The sequence below is a fragment of the Salvelinus namaycush genome, unplaced genomic scaffold (assembly GCF_016432855.1).
Source record: "Salvelinus namaycush isolate Seneca unplaced genomic scaffold, SaNama_1.0 Scaffold2816, whole genome shotgun sequence".
In the NCBI taxonomy this organism is placed as follows: Eukaryota; Metazoa; Chordata; class Actinopteri; order Salmoniformes; family Salmonidae; genus Salvelinus; species Salvelinus namaycush.
In genome coordinates, this window is record NW_024059693.1 from 1 (window position 1) to 19,801 (window position 19,801).

Consider the following 19,801-nt stretch of genomic DNA (forward strand, 5'->3'; position numbering starts at 1 on the left):
ATTAGGGATGTACAGTAGGGGAATAGGGTGCCATATAGCATAGTATGTATAGTATAGAGCAGTGTGGTATAGTACAGTATAGTGTATAGCAGTGTAGTATAGTATAGTATAGTGTATAGCAGTGTAGTATAGTATAGTGTAGAGCAGTGTAGTATAGTATAGTGTAGAGCAGTGTAGTATAGTACAGCATAGTGTAGAGCAGTGTAGTATAGTACAGTATAGTGTATAGCAGTGTAGTATAGTATAGTGCTGAGCAGTGGAGTATAGTACAGTATAGTGCTGAGCAGTGTAGTATAGTACAGTATAGTGTAGAGCAGTGTAGTATAGTACAGTATAGTGTAGAGCAGTGGAGTATAGTACAGTATAGTGCTGAGCAGTGTAGTATAGTACAGTATAGTGTAGAGCAGTGTAGTATAGTACAGTATAGTGTAGAGCAGTGTAGTATAGTACAGTATAGTGTTGAGCAGTGTAGTATAGTATAGTGTAGAGCAGTGTAGTATAGTACAGCATAGTGTAGAGCAGTGTAGTATAGTACAGTATAGTGTATAGCAGTGTAGTATAGTATAGTGCTGAGCAGTGTAGTATAGTACAGTATAGTGTAGAGCAGTGTAGTATAGTACAGTATAGTGTAGAGCAGTGTAGTATAGTACAGTATAGTGTATAGCAGTGTAGTATAGTATAGTGCTGAGCAGTGTAGTATAGTACAGTATAGTGTAGAGCAGTGTAGTATAGTACAGTATAGTGTAGAGCAGTGTAGTATAGTATAGTGTAGAGCAGTGTAGTATAGTATAGTGTAGAGCAGTGTAGTATAGTACAGTATAGTGTAGAGCAGTGTAGTATAGTATAGTGTATAGCAGTGTAGTATAGTACAGTATAGTGTATAGCAGTGTAGTATAGTACAGTATAGTGTAGAGCAGTGTAGTATAGTACAGTATAGTGTATAGCAGTGTAGTATAGTATAGTGTAGAGCAGTGTAGTATAGTACAGTATAGTGTAGAGCAGTGTAGTATAGTATAGTATAGAGCAGTGTGGTATAGTACAGTATAGTGTATAGCAGTGTAGTATAGTACAGTATAGTGTAGAGCAGTGTAGTATAGTACAGTATAGAGCAGTGTAGTATAGTACAGTATAGTGTATAGCAGTGTAGTATAGTATAGTGTAGAGCAGTGTAGTATAGTACAGTATAGTGTAGAGCAGTGTAGTATAGTACAGTATAGTGTATAGCAGTGTAGTATAGTATAGTGTATAGCAGTGTAGTATAGTATAGTGTAGAGCAGTGTAGTATAGTATAGTGTAGAGCAGTGTAGTATAGTACAGTATAGTGTAGAGCAGTGTAGTATAGTACAGTATAGTGTATAGCAGTGTAGTATAGTATAGTGTAGAGCAGTGTAGTATAGTATAGTGTTGAGCAGTGTAGTATAGTACAGTATAGTGTATAGCAGTGTAGTATAGTACAGTATATCGTAGAGCAGTGTAGTATAGTATAGTATAGTGTAGAGCAGTGTAGTATAGTACAGTATAGTGTAGAGCAGTGTAGTATAGTATAGTGTAGAGCAGTGTAGTATAGTACAGTATAGTGTAGAGCAGTGTAGTATAGTATAGTGTAGAGCAGTGTAGTATAGTACAGTATAGTGTAGAGCAGTGTAGTATAGTATAGTGTAGAGCAGTGTAGTATAGTATAGTGTAGAGCAGTGTAGTATAGTATAGTGTAGAGCAGTGTAGTATAGTATAGAGCAGTGTAGTATAGTGTTGAGCAGTGTAGTATAGTACAGTATAGTGTATAGCAGTGTAGTATAGTATAGTGTATAGCAGTGTAGTATAGTATAGTGTAGAGCAGTGTAGTATAGTATAGTGTTGAGCAGTGTAGTATAGTATAGTGTAGAGCAGTGTAGTATAGTACAGTATAGTGTAGAGCAGTGTAGTATAGTATAGTGTAGAGCAGTGTAGTATAGTACAGTATAGTGTATAGCAGTGTAGTATAGTATAGTGCTGAGCAGTGTAGTATAGTATAGTGTATAGCAGTGTAGTATAGTATAGTGTTGAGCAGTGTAGTATAGTACAGTATAGTGTAGAGCAGTGTAGTATAGTATAGTATAGTATAGCGTAGTGCGGTGTGGTGTAGTATCATGTAGTATGTCATAGTATATGACAGTGTAGAGCAGTGTAGTATAGTACAGTGTAGTGTAATATTGTGTAGTATATCATAGTGTAGTGTAGAGCAGTGTAGTATAGTGTAGTGTAGTACAGTGTAGTGTAGTATTGTGTAGTATATCATAGTGTAGTGTAGAGCAGTGTAGTATAGTACAGTGTAGTGTAGTATTGTGTAGTATATCATAGTGTAGTGTAGAGCAGTGTAGTATAGTACAGTGTAGTGTAGTATTGTGTAGTATATCATAGTGTAGTGTAGAGCAGTGTAGTATAGTACAGTGTAGTGTAGTATTGTGTAGTATATCATAGTGTAGTGTAGAGCAGTGTAGTACAGTGTAGTGTAGTGTAGTATCGTGTAGTATGTTATAGTATGGTGTTGTGTAGTGTTGTGTAGTATATTATAGAATTGTAGAATGTAGTGTAGTATAGTGTAGTGTAGTATTGTGTAGTATATCATAGTGTAGTGTAGAGCAGTGTAGTAAAGTGTAGTGTAGTGTAGTATCGTGTAGTATGTTATAGTATAGTGTAGTATATTATAGAATAGTAGAATGTAGTGTAGTGTAGTGTAGAGCAGTGTAGTAAATTGTAGTATAGTGTGGTATCGTGTAGTATGTTATAGTATAGTGTAGTATATTATAGAATAGTAGAATGTAGTGTAGTATAGTGTAGTATATTATAGTATAGTGTAGTGTAGAGCAGTGTAGTAAAGTACAGTGTAGTGTAGTATTGCATAGTATATTATAGTATAGTGTAGTGCAGTACCGTGTTGTATATTACAGTGTAGTATAGTGTAGTGTAGAGCAGTATAGTACAGTGTGGTGTTGTGTAGTAGCGTGTAGTATGTTATCGTATAGTGTTGTGTAGTATCGTGTAGTATATTATAGTATATTGTAGTGTAGAGCAGTGTAGTAAAGTATTGTGTAGTGTACTATCGTGTAGTATATTATAGTAATGTGTAGTATATTATAGTATCGTGTAGTATATTATAGTATAGTGTAGTGTAGTATATCGGGGCTCCTGAGTGGTGCAGCGGTCTAAGGCACTGCATATCAGTGCAAGAGTTGTCACTACAGTCCTTGGTTCAAATCCAGGCTGTATCACATCCGGCCGTGATTGGGAGTCCCATAGTGCGGCGTACAATTGGACCAGCGCCATCCAGATGTGGCTGGGGTAGACCGTCATTGTAAATAAGAACTGACTTGCCTAGTTAAAGAAAAGGTTAAATAAAACATATTAGATAGTAGAGTAGCGTATAGTATAGTATAGTATAGTGTGGTGTAGTATAGTGTAGTACATTGTGGCATAGTGCAGTATAGTATAGTATAGTGTGGTGTAGTATAGTGTAGTATAGTATAGTGTAGTATAGTGTGGTGTAGTATAGTGTAGTGTGGTGTGGTGTAGTGTGGTGTGGTGTAGTGTGGTGTAGTGTAGTGTAGTGTAGTGTAGTGTAGTGTGGTGTAGTGTGGTGTGGTGTAGTGTAGTGTAGTATAGTGTAGTGTGGTGTAGTGTGGTGTATTGTAGTGTGGTGTGGTGTAGTGTGGTGTGGTGTGGTGTAGTGTAGTGTAGTGTAGTGTAGTGTGGTGTGGTGTAGTGTAGTGTAGTGTAGTGTAGTGTAGTATAGTGTAGTGTGGTGTAGTGTGGTGTAGTGTAGTGTGGTGTGGTGTAGTGTAGTGTAGTGTAGTGTAGTGTAGTGTGGTGTGGTGTGGTGTAGTGTAGTGTAGTGTAGTGTAGTATAGTGTGGTGTAGTGTAGTATAGTGTAGTGTGTTGTAGTGTAGTGTAGTATAGTGTAGTATAGTGTAGTATAGTGTAGTGTAGTATAGTGTCGTGTAGTGTAGTGTAGTGTAGTGTAGTGTCGTGTCGTGTCGTGTCGTGTAGTGTAGTATAGTGTAGTGTAGTGTCGTGTCGTATAGTGTAGTGTAGTATAGTGTAGTATAGTGTCGTGTAGTGTAGTATAGTGTAGTGTAGTGTCGTGTAGTGTAGTGTAGTGTAGTGTAGTGTAGTATAGTGTAGTATGGTGTCGTATAGTGTAGTGTAGTATAGTGTAGTGTGGTGTAGTGTAGTGTAGTGTAGTATAGTGTAGTGTAGTATAGTGTAGTATAGTGTAGTGTAGTGTAGTGTAGTATAGTGTAGTGTAGTATAGTGTAGTATAGTGTAGTGTAGTATAGTGTGGTGTAGTGTAGTGTAGTGTAGTGTAGTGTAGTGTAGTGCAGTATAGTGTAGTATAGTATAGTGTAGTATAGTGTAGTATAGTGTCGTGTAGTGTAGTGTAGTGTCGTGTCGTGTCGTGTCGTGTCGTGTCGTGTAGTGTAGTATAGTGTCGTGTAGTGTAGTGTAGTGTAGTGTAGTGTAGTGCAGTATAGTGTAGTGCAGTATAGTGTAGTATAGTATAGTGTAGTATAGTGTAGTGTCGTGTCGTGTCGTGTCGTGTCGTGTCGTGTAGTGCAGTATAGTGCAGTGTAGTGTAGTATAGTATAGTGTAGTATAGTGTAGTATAGTGTAGTGTAGTATAGTGTAGTATGGTGTAGTGTAGTGTAGTATAGTGTAGTGTAGTGTAGTATAGTGTAGTGTAGTGTAGTATAGTGTAGTATAGTATAGTATAGTGTAGTGCAGTATAGTGTAGTATAGTATAGTGTCGTGTAGTGTAGTGTAGTGTAGTGTAGTGTAGTGTAGTGCAGTATAGTGTAGTATAGTATAGTGTAGTATAGTGTAGTATAGTGTCGTGTAGTGTAGTGTAGTGTAGTGCAGTATAGTGCAGTGTAGTGTAGTATAGTATAGTGTAGTATAGTGTAGTATAGTGTAGTGTAGTATAGTGTAGTGTAGTATAGTGTAGTATGGTGTAGTATAGTGTAGTATAGTGTAGTGTAGTGTAGTATAGTGTAGTATAGTGTAGTATAGTGTAGTATAGTATAGTATAGTGTAGTATAGTGTAGTGTAGTGTGGTATAGTATAGTGTAGTATAGTATAGTGTAGTATAGCGTAGTATAGTATAGTATAGTGTAGTGTAGTATGGTGTAGTATAGTGTAGTGTAGTGTAGTATAGTATAGTATAGTGTAGTGTAGTATAGTATAGTGTGGTGTAGTGTGGTGTAGTGTGGTGTAGTGTAGTGTAGTGTAGTGTAGTGTAGTATAGTATAGTATAGTATAGTATAGTGTAGTATAGTATAGTATAGTGTAGTGTAGTGTAGTGTAGTGTAGTGTAGTGTAGTGTAGTGTAGTGTAGCCCTCTGACTCAGTGTTCTTCCTGTGATCTGGTTCCACTCACTGCCAGGTAGCGCAGCACAATAACACACCTCTGTCTGTTGGAGGAAATGACATGCAGACATTCTCAGAGCCTATAGCTGATTTTTATATGTATAAATGATCCAGATTCCCCATGTATTGATCTGAGGCAACGGGGTGTAATTCATGTTTTTGTGCTCTAATGTTCCCTGGTGTGTGTTGTAATAATAATGTTGATCAGTCAAAAACAACTGGTGATCAGATCACCCTTCAGTACTATATTGTCAATAGCTGTGGAGTGTAATGTTTTGGCTGCTTCTCTTTCCCATCAAAGGTAGCCTATTTACCATTAGGCTACAGGTGGTATATCACCTGACCATTATATTTGCATTCGATCTACTTGGACCTAAAGTATGAAACTTGTGCCTAAAGTATTGTAATGAAACAGCAGGGAGCAGGTCTCGAACCCTCGACCTTCTAGCCCGAGGTCCGGCGCGCTATCGACTGTGCCGCAAAAGTATGCTCGTGCGGCAGAATAGATTTCTGCGCTTATAAACCCAGAGTCGTTACAGTATCTTAGCCTCTTAACATGTATTTGTAACAAAGTCAGTACTCCTCAAAACGTCATAAAGTATTGCTGAATAAAGTGAGAGAAAGAGAAACCCTCATCCCAAAAGAGAGCGACAGAGAGGGGATAAACTGGGGGAAAGGAGCGGGTTGAATGTCCTGTCTGGCTGTCCTCTCTTACTCTCTCTGACTCTCTCCGGAAGCCCGACAGCCGCTGGGAATTGTAGTGCTTTTATTAAAGACAAGATTGTTTTTCTCTTATAATAGGAGCATATGTGAGAATCATACTTTCCCCGGCACAACTTCTGTTGAGAGAAGGGATTTGATAATCGTATAGTTTTTTATTTTTTGTGCGGGGGGGGAATTCATTACAGAAATATATTGGCCAACTTTTAAATTAAACTTCAAGATCCAAAATGCCTTGTTTCCTCTACGCGGTCGCTGTCACTGCGGACATGACGATCAGATAGGTTTGGAAATGATTCTGGACCGTGAATATTCCCTGGTGTTAAAACCACATTTAATTACCATGGAAAACGTTACGTTATAACTTTACACGCGCGTTTATTTAGTTTGAACGCGGCCCCATCCTGGAGTGACGATATTGTGCGAGATTCGAGGAGATAAGAGCGTTTCCAACTCGGTCCGTTTCTTCCTGTTGCTCAGCTGCGTCTGAAGAAAACCAGCATCGATAGGCGTCGGATTTTGTTTCCATCTGCAAAATGCCACGGGATAACAAGAAGTCTCTCATTCAGAAAATAGCCAGCCAAGCCAATATTACATTTAAAGATTTCAATGCATCCGCAATTGGGGCCAACAAAGTATTATTGGACAACCGGGAGGATCTAATCACCCTGCTGACGGAAGTCAGGGCTGCAGACCTGAAGCTGAAACCGAACGGCTCACATTCCGAACACAACCCACCTGTCACGTACATGCACATCTGCGAGACGGAGTCGTTCAGTATGGGGGTGTTTCTACTGAACAGCGGGGCTTCCATCCCGCTCCACGACCACCCCGGTATGAACGGGATGCTCAAGGTTCTATACGGGAAAGTCAGTATCAGGTGTTTTGACCTGTTGGATAAACCTTCGGACCAGGTGCAGAGTGAGACCCAGTTCGAGCCGCCGCTGCTGCCGTTCCAGAAGGACTCTCTGCGGCGGGCTGTGCTCCGATCCACCATGTGGTTCACCCATGACAGTAGTCCGTGTATCTTAACCCCGCAGAGGGAGAACCTGCATCAGATCGACACGGTGGATGGACCGGCTGCCTTCCTCGACATCCTGGCACCTCCGTATGACTCTGACGACGGGAGGGATTGTCATTATTATAAAGTCCTACAGACTGTTCCCGACGCAGACAGTAAGGTAGAGGCGCAGCAGCAGTGTGAGGAAGAGACGTGGTTACTAGAGATAGGCCAGCCTGATGGCTTCTGGTGTGAGGGTGAACCATACCCAGGGCCCAAGGTCTCCTTCTGATGTCGGTGTTGTAAAGGCAGGGATACCTGTGACCAAATAGGGGCAGCCACATGACTTTCAAAAGACTTTGAATCACTGTGAGTGGGACATGAGTTGGAGCAGGTGAATGAACTGCAGGTGTCGTGGATAATGTCTCTGGGCTTTTGCTCTCCTTATTAGTTTAAATATTGAACTTTCTAAATCTCCTGTAAACTTCCAGATAAGATGTTTTCATCCTGAACAGGCTTAGAAACATCCTGTGCTCTTAACACCATCGTTGGTAACTGAAAATATGATATGCTCTTAACACCATCGTTGGTAACTGAAAATATGATATGCTCTTAACACCATCGTTGGTAACTGAAAATATGATATGCTCTTAACACCATCGTTGGTAACTGAAAATATGATATGCTCTTAACACCATCGTTGGTAACTGAAAATATGATATGCTCTTAACACCATCGTTGGTAACTGAAAATATGATATGCTCTTAACACCATCGTTGGTAACTGAAAATATGATATGCTCTTAACACCATCGTTGGTAACTGAAAATATGATATGCTCTTAACACCATCGTTGGTAACTGAAAATATGATATGCTCTTAACACCATCGTTGGTAACTGAAAATAGCCTTATGTGAATATTGAATGTAAACTTTGAAAGCATTTATCACGTCTAGTTTCCAAATGCACACTACGTTTTCTATCTTTAATTGATTTATTCCAAACAAATGTGTGTATTAAAACACTAGTTTGTTTATAATTGAAGGTTTTTATTTTGGGACAGCTGAAAGTTCTACCTATAGCCTTACTGCAGATACAGCGCCTTTGGAAAGTATTCAGACCCCTTGACTTTTATCACATTTTGTTACATCGCAGCTTTATTCTAAAATATATGAAATTGTTTTTCCTCATCAATCTACTACCCCATAATGACATCACAATACCCCATAATGACATCACAATACCCCATAATGACATCACAATACCCCATAATGAAATCAAATACCCCATAATGACATCACACTACCCCATAATGACATCACACTACCTCATAATGACAAAGCAAAAACTGTTTTTTGGAAAGTTTTGCTAATTTATTACAAATTTAAAAAAAAAAAATACAATTCCTCATTTACTTAAGAATTCAGAGACTTCTCCCGAAGCCGTTCCTGTTTTGTCTTGTCTGTGTGCTTAGGGTCATGGTCCTGTTGGAAGGTGAACCTTCGCCCCAGTCTGAGGTCCCGAGCACTCTGGAGCAGGTTTTCATCAAGGAACTCGCTGTACTTTGCTCCGTTCATCTTTGCCTTGATCCTGACTAGTCTCCCAGTCCCTGCCGCTGAAAAACATCCCCACAGCATGATGCTGCCAGGTTTCCTCCAGACGTGACGCTTGGCATTCAGGCCAAAGAGTTCAATCTTAGTTTCATCAGACCAGAGAATCTTGTTTCTCCTGGTCTGAGAGTCTTGGTGCCTTTTAGCAAACTCCAAGCGGGCTGTCATGTGCCTTTTACTGAGGAGTAGCTTCCATCTGGCCACTCTACCATAAAGGCCTGATTGGTGGAGTGCTGCAGAGATGGTTGTCCTTCTGGAAGTTTCTCCCATCTCCACAGAGGAACTCTAGAGCTCTGTCAGTCAGTGACCATCGGGCAGTGGTGTAAAGAGCTTAAGTAAAAATACTTTAAAATACAACTTAAGTAGTTTTTTGGGGTATCTGTACTTTAATTTACTATTTATATTTTTGACTTTTACTTCACTAAATTCCTAAAGAAAAAAATGTACATTTTACTCCATACATTTTCTCTGACACCCAAAAGCACTCGTTACATTTTGAATGCTTGGCAGGACAGAAAATGGTCCAATTCGCACACTTATCAAGAGAACATCCCTGGTCATCCCTACTGCCTCTGATCTGGAGGACTCACTAAACAGAGAACATCCCTGGTCATCTCTACTGCCTCTGATCTGGAGGACTCACTAAACAGAGAACATCCCTGGTCATCCCTACTGCCTCTGATCTGGAGGACTCACTAAACAGAGAACATCCCTGGTCATCCCTACTGCCTCTGATCTGGAGGACTCACTAAACACACATGCTTTGTTTTTAAATGATGTCTGAGTTTTGGAGTGTGACCCTGACTATCTGTAAATAAATAAAAAATATGAAAATTGCGCCGTCTGGTTTGCTTATTAGAAGTTATTTTTTAATATTCATACTTTTACTTTTGATACTTAAGTATATTTAAAAACCAATGGTTTTAGACTTTTACTCAAGTAGTATTTGACTGGGTGACTTTTACTTAAGTCATTTTCTATTAAGGTATCTTTACTTTTACTCAAGTATGACAATTGAGTACTTTTTCCACCACTGCCAACGGGTTCTTGGTCACCTCCCTGACCAAGGCCCTTCTCCCCCGATTGCTCAGTTTGGCCGGGCGGCCAGCTCTAGGAAGAGTCTTGGTGGTTCCAACCTTCTTTCATTTAAGAATGATGGAGGTCACTGTGTTCTTGGGGACCTTCAATGCTGCATACATTTTTTTGGTTCCCTTCCCCAGATCTGTGCCTCGACACAATCCTGTCTTGGAGCTCTACGGATAATTATTTCGACCTCATGGCTTGATTTTTGCTCTGACATGCACTGTCAGCTGTGGGACCTTATTAAGACAGGTGTGTGCCTTTCATAGCAAAGAGTCTGAATACTTATGTAAATAAGGTATTTCTGTTTTTAATTTTTAATACATTTGCAAAAATGTCTAAAAACCTGTTTTCACTTTGTCATTATGGGGTATTAGTTCCTGCCAAGGCAGCAGCTACTCTTCCTGGGGTTTATTATGGATCCCCATTTGTTCCTGCCAAGGCAGCAGCTACTCTTCCTGGGGTTTATTATGGATCCCCATTAGTTCCTGCCAAGGCAGCAGCTCCTCTTCCTGGGGTTTATTATGGATCCCCATTAGTTCCTGTTGCCAAAGCAGCAGCTACTCTTCCTGGGGTTTATTATGGATCCCCATTAGTTCCTGCCAAGGCAGCAGCTACTCTTCCTGGGGTTTATTATGGATCCCTATTAGTTCCTGCCAAGGCAGCAGCTACTCTTCCTGGGGTTTATTATGGATCCCCATTAGTTCCTGCCAAGGCAGCAGCTCCTCTTCCTGGGGTTTATTATGGATCCCCATTAGTTCCTGCCAAGGCAGCAGCTACTCTTCCTGGGGTTTATTACGGGTCCCCATTAGTTCCTGCCAAGGCAGCAGCTACTCTTCCTGGGGTTTATTACAGATCCCCATTAGTTCCTGCCAAGGCAGCAGCTACTCTTCCTGGGGTTTATTACGGATCCCCATTAGTTCCTGCCAAGGCAGCAGCTACTCTTCCTGGGGTCTATTATGGATCCCCATTTGTTCCTGCCAAGGCAGCAGCTACTCTTCCTGGGGTTTATTATGGATCCCCATTTGTTCCTGCCAAGGCAGCAGCTACTCTTCCTGGGGTTTATTATGGATCCCCATTTGTTCCTGTCAAGGCAGCAGCTACTCTTCCTGGGGTCTATTATGGATCCCCATTAGTTCCTGCCAAGGCAGCAGCTACTCTTCCTGGGGTTTATTATGGATCCCCATTAGTTCCTGCCAAGGCAGCAGCTACTCTTCCTGGGGTTTATTATGGATCCCCATTTGTTCCTGTCAAGGCAGCAGCTACTCTTCCTGGGGTCTATTATGGATCCCCATTAGTTCCTGCCAAGGCAGCAGTTACTCTTCCTGGGGTTTATTATGGATCCCCATTAGTTCCTGCTAAGGCAGCAGCTACTCTTCCTGGGGTTTATTATGGATCTCCATTAGTTCCTGCCAAGGCAGCAGCTACTCTTCCTGGGGTTTATTATGGATCCCCATTAGTTCCTGCCAAGGCAGCAACTACTCTTCCTGGGGTTTATTATGGATCCCCATTAGTTTCTGCCAAGGCAGCAGCTACTCTTCCTGGGGTTTATTATGGATCCTCATTAGTTCCTGACAAGGCAGCAGCTACTCTTCCTGGGGTTTATTATGGATCCCCATTAGTTCCTGCCAAGGCAGCAGCTACTCTTCCTGGGGTTTATTATGGATCCCCATTAGTTCCTGTCAAGGCAGCAGCTACTCTTCTTGGGGTCCAAACACATTAAGGCACTTTACATTAGACCTACAACAAAATATAAAACAGTACAACATATAACATTATGACACCACTACAATACAAAATGTATAATACCACCACTACATATCTACAATATAAAATGTATAATACCACCATATAACAATATTACAATGTACGTGTGTGTAGAGTGCGTGTGCTATCGCTTTTGTGCATATGCGTGTGTCTGTACCTGTGTGTGTCTGTACCTGTGTGTCTGTCTGTACCTGTGTGTCTGTCTGTACCTGTGTGTGTGTCTCTTCACAGTCCCAGCTGTTCCATAAGGTGTATTTTTACCTGTTTTTTAAATCTGATTTTACTGCTTCAGTTACCTGATGTGGAATAGAGTTCCATGTAGTCATGGCTCTATGTAGTACTGTGCACCTCCCATAGTCTGTTCTGGACTTGGGGACTGTGAAGAGACCTCTGGTGGCATGTCTTGTGGGGTATCCATTGGTGTCTGAGCTGTGTGCCTGTAGTTTAGACAGACAGTTCGGTGCTTTCAACATGTCAATACCTCTCATAAACACAAGTAGTGATGAAGTCATTCTCTCCTGTACTTTGAGCCATGAGAGATTGACATGCATATTATTAATGTTACCTCTCTGTGTTCATCCAAGGGCCTGCCGTGCTGCCCTGTTCTGAGACAATTGCAATTTTCCCACACGAACAGTAGTCCAGGTGCGACAAAACCAGGGCCTGTAGGACCTGCCGTGTTGATAGTGTTGTTAAAAAGGTAGACACTAGGGCCTGTAGGACCTGCCTTGTTGATAGTGTTGTTAAGAAGGTAGAAACTAGGGCCTGTAGGACCTGCCTTGTTGATAGTGTTGTTAAGAAGGTAGAAACTAGGGCCTGTAGGACCTGCCTTGTTGATAGTGTTGTTAAGAAGGTAGAAACCAGGGCCTGTAGGACCTGCCTTGTTGATAGTGTTGTTAAGAAGGTAGAAACTAGGGCCTGTAGGACCTGCCTTGTTGATAGTGTTGTTAAGAAGGTAGAGACTAGGGTCTGTAGGACCTGCCTTGTTGATAGTGCTGTTTAGAAGGTAGAAACTAGGGCCTGTATGACCTGCCTTGTTGATAGTGTTGTTAAGAAGGTAGAAACTAGGGTCTGTAGGACCTGCCTTGTTGATAGTGTTGTTAAGAAGGTAGAAACTAGGGCCTGTCGGACCTGCCTTGTTGATAGTGTTGTTAAGAAGGTAGAGACTAGGGTCTGTAGGACCTGCCTTGTTGATAGTGCTGTTAAGAAGGTAGAAACTAGGGTCTGTAGGACCTGCCTTGTTGATAGTGTTGTTAAGAAGGTAGAAACTAGGGCCTGTAGGACCTGCCTTGTTGATAGTGCTGTTAAGAAGGTAGAAACTAGGGCCTGTAGGACCTGCCATGTTGATAGTGTTGTTAAGAAGGTAGAAACTAGGGCCTGTAGGACCTGCCTTGTTGATAGTGCTGTTAAGAAGGTAGAAACTAGGGCCTGTAGGACCTGCCTTGTTGATAGTGTTGTTAAGAAGGTAGAAACTAGGGCCTGTAGGACCTGCCTTGTTGAGAGTGCTGTTAAGAAGGTAGAAACTAGGGCCTGTAGGACCTGTCTTGTTGATAGTGTTGTTAAGAAGGTAGAAACTAGGGCCTGTAGGACCTGCCTTGTTGATAGTGTTGTTAAGAAGGTAGAAACTAGGGCCTGTAGGACCTGCCTTGTTGATAGTGTTGTTAAGAAGGTAGAAACTAGGGCCTGTAGGACCTGCCTTGTTGATAGTGCTGTTAAGAAGGTAGAAACTAGGGCCTGTAGGACCTGCCTTGTTGATAGTGTTGTTAAGAAGGTAGAAACTAGGGCCTGTAGGACCTGTCTTGTTGATAGTGTTGTTAAGAAGGTAGAAACTAGGGCCTGTAGGACCTGCCTTGTTGATAGTGTTGTTAAGAAGGTAGAGACTAGGGCCTGTAGGACCTGCCTTGTTGATAGTGTTGTTAAGAAGGTAGAAACTAGGGCCTGTAGGACCTGCCTTGTTGATAGTGCTGTTAAGAAGGTAGAAACTAGGGCCTGTAGGACCTGCCTTGTTGATAGTGTTGTTAAGAAGGTAGAAACTAGGGCCTGTAGGACCTGCCTTGTTGATAGTGTTGTTAAGAAGGTAGAAACTAGGGCCTGTAGGACCTGCCTTGTTGATAGTGCTGTTTAGAAGGTAGAAACTAGGGCCTGTATGACCTGCCTTGTTGATAGTGCTGTTTAGAAGGTAGAAACTAGGGCCTGTATGACCTGCCTTGTTGAGAGTGCTGTTAAGAAGGTAGAAACTAGAGCCTGTAGGACCTGCCTTGTTGATAGTGCTGTTAAGAAGGTAGAAACTAGGGCCTGTATGACCTGCCTTGTTGAGAGTGCTGTTAAGAAGGTAGAAACTAGAGCCTGTAGGACCTGCCTTGTTGATAGTGCTGTTAAGAAGGTAGAAACTAGGGCCTGTAGGACTTGCCTTGTTGATAGTGTTGTTAAGAAGGTAGAAACTAGGGCCTGTAGGACCTGCCTTGTTGATAGTGCTGTTAAGAAGGTAGAAACTAGGGCCTGTAGGACCTGCCTTGTTGATAGTGTTGTTAAGAAGGTAGAAACTAGAGCCTGTAGGACCTGCCTTGTTGATAGTGCTGTTAAGAAGGTAGAAACTAGGGCCTGTAGGACCTGCCTTGTTGAGAGTGCTGTTAAGAAGGTAGAAACTAGAGCCTGTAGGACCTGCCTTGTTGATAGTGTTGTTAAGAAGGTAGAGACTAGGGCCTGTAGGACCTGCCTTGTTGATAGTGTTGTTAAGAAGGTAGAAACTAGGGCCTGTAGGACCTGCCTTGTTGATAGTGTTGTTAAGAAGGTAGAAACTAGGGCCTGTAGGACCTGCCTTGTTGAGAGTGCTGTTAAGAAGGTAGAAACTAGAGCCTGTAGGACCTGCCTTGTTGAGAGTGCTGTTAAGAAGGTAGAAACTAGAGCCTGTAGGACCTGCCTTGTTGATAGTGCTGTTTAGAAGGTAGAAACTAGGGCCTGTATGACCTGCCTTGTTGAGAGTGCTGTTAAGAAGGTAGAAACTAGAGCCTGTAGGACCTGCCTTGTTGATAGTGTTGTTAAGAAGGTAGAAACTAGGGCCTGTAGGACCTGCCTTGTTGATAGTGTTGTTAAGAAGGTAGAAACTAGGGCCTGTAGGACCTGCCTTGTTGATAGTGTTGTTAAGAAGGTAGAAACTAGGGCCTGTAGGACCTGCCTTGTTGATAGTGCTGTTAAGAAGGTAGAAACTAGGGCCTGTAGGACCTGCCTTGTTGATAGTGTTGTTAAGAAGGTAGAAACTAGGGCCTGTAGGACCTGCCTTGTTGATAGTGTTGTTAAGAAGGCAGAAACTAGGGCCTGTAGGACCTGCCTTGTTGATAGTGTTGTTAAGAAGGTAGAAACTAGGGCCTGTAGGACCTGCCTTGTTGATAGTGTTGTTAAGAAGGTAGAAACTAGGGCCTGTAGGACCTGCCTTGTTGATAGTGTTGTTAAGAAGGTAGAAACTAGGGCCTGTAGGACCTGCCTTGTTGATAGTGTTGTTAAGAAGGTAGAAACTAGGGCCTGTAGGACCTGCCTTGTTGATAGTGTGCCTTCGGGAATGCAGAGCAGCACTTTGTTATGGACTGACTTCTCCCCATCCTAGGTACTGTTGTTTAGGGTGGCCAGTAGCCTAGTGGTTAGAGCGTTGGACTAGTAACCCGAAAGGCTGCAAGACCGAATCCCAGAGCTGACCAGGTAAAAATGTGTCGTTCTGCCCCTGAACAAGGCAGTTAACCCCGGCATTAGTTTTAATGTTGATCAGACTACCTGCATTAGTTTTAATGTTGATCAGACTACGGTGTTAGTTTTGGATGATGAAAGTATAAACTTTTGATTATTCTTTTTTTATTTTATTTAACGTATTATTGTTCGTATTATTGTATGTCCTGTGTGTATAGATCTCTACATGAACAACGGTAAATATCTTTCCTGTTCTAGTAGTTGTTAGCCACAGCAGCAGAACGGATAGACGGTGAGTGGGAGCTCGTGAAGGCATGACTCACATCAGACTGATGTTACATGGGAATTACCACGCCCACCCTTTATGGTGTACTTTCCAATACTATTACATTATATTCATGTTGTTCACAGTTTATTTTATTTTGTTTTTAGTTCACAAGAAATAACCTTTCTGGAGGCCATTGGGATGTTTTTTTTAATCAACATTAACATTTAATATGAGTCGTAAACATTCACGAAAAACAAATGTCAATTCGGTTTGAGTTCAATTATTTACATTTCTTATTGTTAGACATAAACCACAACACTTTCCATAGTTACACGGCACAATGTGTACAAAAATATACATATAATCAAACTTTAATATTAAATGACAAAATGTACAGTTTCATTAAATCGTTCTTGTATTGACAATGTACAAAAATAACGTGTGAAACGAGGCACAACAAGGGAGAAATACAATCAACGAACATGTTAAAAATGACACATTTTGTCTAGTAAATAATTTAAAACACTTTTCCTTCTAAATTATTGCAAATATAACGTTCTTTCCCATGCAGCGTTGTGTATATTGTAACCTATTGGCGCGTCAGTGTACATGTGCTTGATATTAATCCTCAACATGTTTCTTCCCGATACATGAAGAGAATAGAGGCAGCCACGTGTTAAAAGTATTGTCTATTAACTTGACTTCAGTAGGCTATGCAAACAAAGTGCGTTTCTCTCAGCCACCAAACTAAGAGGATATATCGTGGGAACGTTTGGAGCGCACCGGAATGATGCGCAATTACGCATGAAAGAGAATTCTGCTGTTGCGTGTAAAGTTCGTTCCATATTGTGTTTTGAACTTGCAGCTTACAAACAATTAAACCTCAATCTCTATTGTCTTTAGTTCATCAAGGTTTCTAAATATTTATTCCCATAAACCTATTGGCTATAGTGTGTACTATACCGCCCGCGAGGGGCATCCCGCCAGCTGTCCCGTGCTGGAGGAGCAGACTCCGCTAGATGTGCTTATAGAACCGCTACCGGAGCGATCAGAGTTCGTGTTGTTTGATGGCGCAGTGGATGATTTTCTCTCTTTCTGTCTGAGATGAATCTTGGTGTGTCTTTTGCGCTCGTCGCTCCTCGCGAACTTACGGCCACAGAAATCACAGGCGAAGGGCTTCTCTCCGGTGTGCGTGCGGATGTGCGTGGTGAGGTGGTCGCTGCGGCTAAAGTTCCTCATGCAGATCCGGCACTGGAACGGTTTGTGCCCCGTGTGGATCCGGATGTGTCTGGTCAGCTCGTCAGACCGAGAGAACCGCCGGTCGCAGCCTTCCGCTGGGCAGGGGTACGGCCGCTCATGGACCGGGGTCTTGCTCGGTCTGTTGGGATATTTTCTGGGCCGCAGGATGGGTCTCAGGGGGAGGTTCTGGGGGCTGTACGCTGTGGGGAGTCTGGGTCCATCCGAGACCGGCCCACCTAATGTAAAGTTCCTAATAGTGTTCAGGGGAGTCAAAGGTGGGGGTACTCTAAAGGAGTCCAGTGGGCAGGGGAAGGGCTTGCGGTCAGGCATGGCTTGCATGTCCCTCTGACAGGTCGGCTGGAAGAACCCATAGTCTGGGATGATGGGGAAGAGACCCGAGTCTGTGTTGGGCTTAGGGGAGGAGTAGGACGGTGGCGGGTAGGAGATACCGGGCCCGGTGGAGAGGAAGGCCGACGGGTCCTGGTAGACCTCCCCACAGCCGTAGGGAGGCGGGGAAGAGTAGAGGTGGTGCTCCATGTCGGCCTGGTTCTGGGCCATGGTGCAGCTGAGCGTGGAGGAGAAATGGCCGGGAGAGCCGGAGGACGCCGGGGAGGAGGAGGCAGAAGATGGCTGGGTCATGCCCAGGATCCCTGCACTCACTATGTTGATGACGCCCTCGGGGTTCCAGTTACCGGGATACTGAGAGTCGATGGAGAACTTTCCCATGTAGGTGAAGGTCTGGTTCCGATGACCAGGTGGCTGGGAGAAGCTAGAGTAAGACAGGTCGAGAGAGCGTTTCTCTAAGCTCATATCGCCACTCATCAAGCCATCTGGAAGATATGAAGAGACATCTTAGCAGAGAATCACGAAACAAACACGAAACAAACAAATCAGAGAGCTTTAAAAAAGAAACATGCTGCAGGTCCGTTCTCGTGCGCACAGTGTTTAGTGCGTGCTGCGCGCTCGCGTCCTTTACCCACCGGTCATTCATTCAACTTTTCAAAGGGGTGCCGTTTTACTTTTATGAAAACTTTTTTTTGAAAAGTGCGTAACTCTAGCCATGTGCCTCTAAAACATAACATTTTTTATTACCATTAATACAAATATCCAAACATACATTTGTCCCTCAACCATAAATTCAAAATATTTCCAAAATCTCTTGGCCAAGATGAAAAAATGCTATATCAAACATGATGCATAATATTATAACCTATACGTAGTAGCCTATATGTTTCCTCTCCAATAACCAACACAGCACATGTTGCATTCTCTAAAGGTCCCCATGATATCAAAACAACACCATGTATAGTCCACGCTTACCTGGAGCTCCGCTAAGATGGTCGTGGTAGTGGCCTCCTAAATCAGCGTTAGGAAAGATAGCCACCCCGGGCGGCAGACTGTCATGATCCACAGAGTAGAGAGTATCAGAGACAGGGTGGACATACCCACCCAGAGAGACCGGGACTTTCTCTAAAGTTTTAGCCGTCATCATTTAAAACTAACGGACCCTCGCTGTTTCCAGGGTTTAAACGGTATTTTAAACCGGCTGGTTGAGTATGTGTGGCCTTTACAGTCCTTTCCTACACTGAAACATCGGATAACCTGTCCGGAGAAGTGAACCCAATCTGGAGCGTGTGTTGATACCACTAGTCTACTCTACTCTCTCCAGATCATCAGGCTGTTTAGTGAATGACGGATCCTAGCAGCACGAGTAGCAGTAGTATGTATTTATCAGTGGGCAGTGAATGCGCCACTACGTCACTGCCCATACAAGGACCGTTTGGTTAGAGAGAGGAGGCGCTGGGGGATCCTATTGGCCCCGGGCTGTCAATGGAGAACCCACAAGTGAAAGTTGCCAATATAAAGCGATAAAATATGTGTTTTTTCCCCATGCAGTTTCCATTAGCACGAAAATTATAAAACAATACAGGTGACAAGAAATGGAACAAATTTCAAGAGGGCATGTTATCAGTTTAGACGGACATCAATGTTACAAGATGATCTGATCTATAAGATTTGAAATGTTTCCTCTACACATCGCCTTCAAATAGGAATTCCGGTTCTTCTCTAGAAGCCATACATGGTTTCATCCGGTAAATCTAAGAACACCCTTGCCTACATATAAGGGTTCTATTCCGGAATATGAGCGTCGGAAACTAACGAGTCTTGCCGAGCAAGAGCAGCGACAGAACTACCATCGCTAACCACAATCAAATGAGAGCCACAATCACGGAATTTTCACCTTTGCTGCGTTAAACTCGGAAACTTTTGTCAGGGTCGTTTGAATAGGCTTTGCTTTAGGAAAGACTGGGCTACAGGCCTATTTAGTTATGAGCTATTTATATCACTAGAAGGGGAAATTGTTTATCTTGAAGTTTAATGACTTTCACATCCTGAAATGAAACGGGTAAAGGAACGTGGTCTAATGATAACGGAACATATGGATACAGTAGTAGGCCTAGACTAGTTATACATTAGGCTATTAAGTAGGCCTATAATCTATTATAGCAAAATACATGTGTTATATTGTTAGGCTACTAATAATATGATTATTGTATTTGTTGTTAATATTATTTTGTTGTTGATTCTCAATACTCTTGCCCTCCAGTGGTGTTGAACGGAACTGAGAGGTCGACTCATCTGTCCGGCAGGCCAACTAGGCTACTTACTGTCTGGTGTTTCAATCATGCACATTAAAAACCTCCTCAACCCCACGCGCATTTAAGAAAACCGGACATAGTTCACAAAAACATTTCCGTTCAGAGGCGATAAGGCGCATAATGCAATTGGCACAGCTTGGTAGACTCGGTATACTGGTAAAGTCCCCCTGTGGGTTGAGAAACTTGGAAGTTAAAAACTAGATGGGTGGGTGGGCGAGCGGTTCGGGGCCCTGGTTGGAAGGCAATTTCCAGATTGTGGCTGTGTCAAGTAACGCGTGGGAGAAAATTATCTAAATTTAAACATTTGATGGCTATAAAAAGTTATTACATTTTCTTGATACTTACACATTAGACTATACGTATTATTATTATTATTGT

At 42.4% G+C, this 19,801-nt stretch overlaps 2 protein-coding genes across 2 annotated transcripts; one reads left to right on the top strand and one right to left on the bottom strand.

Moving 5' to 3' along the window:
- Window positions 1–6,397: 6,397 nt before the first annotated feature.
- Window positions 6,398–8,645, top strand: LOC120039584 (2-aminoethanethiol dioxygenase-like). Its single transcript, XM_038985000.1, has 2 exons — window positions 6,398–7,515; window positions 8,596–8,645. Exon 1 carries the CDS (start codon window positions 6,658–6,660, stop codon window positions 7,411–7,413), a length of 756 nt encoding a protein of 251 aa, XP_038840928.1. The 5' UTR covers window positions 6,398–6,657; the 3' UTR covers window positions 7,414–7,515; window positions 8,596–8,645.
- Window positions 8,646–15,723: 7,078 nt separating this feature from the next.
- On the bottom strand, window positions 15,724–18,761 carry LOC120039585 (early growth response protein 2b-like). Its single transcript, XM_038985001.1, has 2 exons — window positions 18,084–18,761; window positions 15,724–17,593 (listed from the first exon to the last, which is right to left on the bottom strand). The coding sequence occupies exons 1-2, from the start codon at window positions 18,253–18,255 to the stop codon at window positions 16,482–16,484; spliced, it is 1,284 nt and encodes a 427-aa protein (XP_038840929.1). The 5' UTR covers window positions 18,256–18,761; the 3' UTR covers window positions 15,724–16,481.
- Between the last annotated feature and the right edge of the window lie 1,040 nt (window positions 18,762–19,801).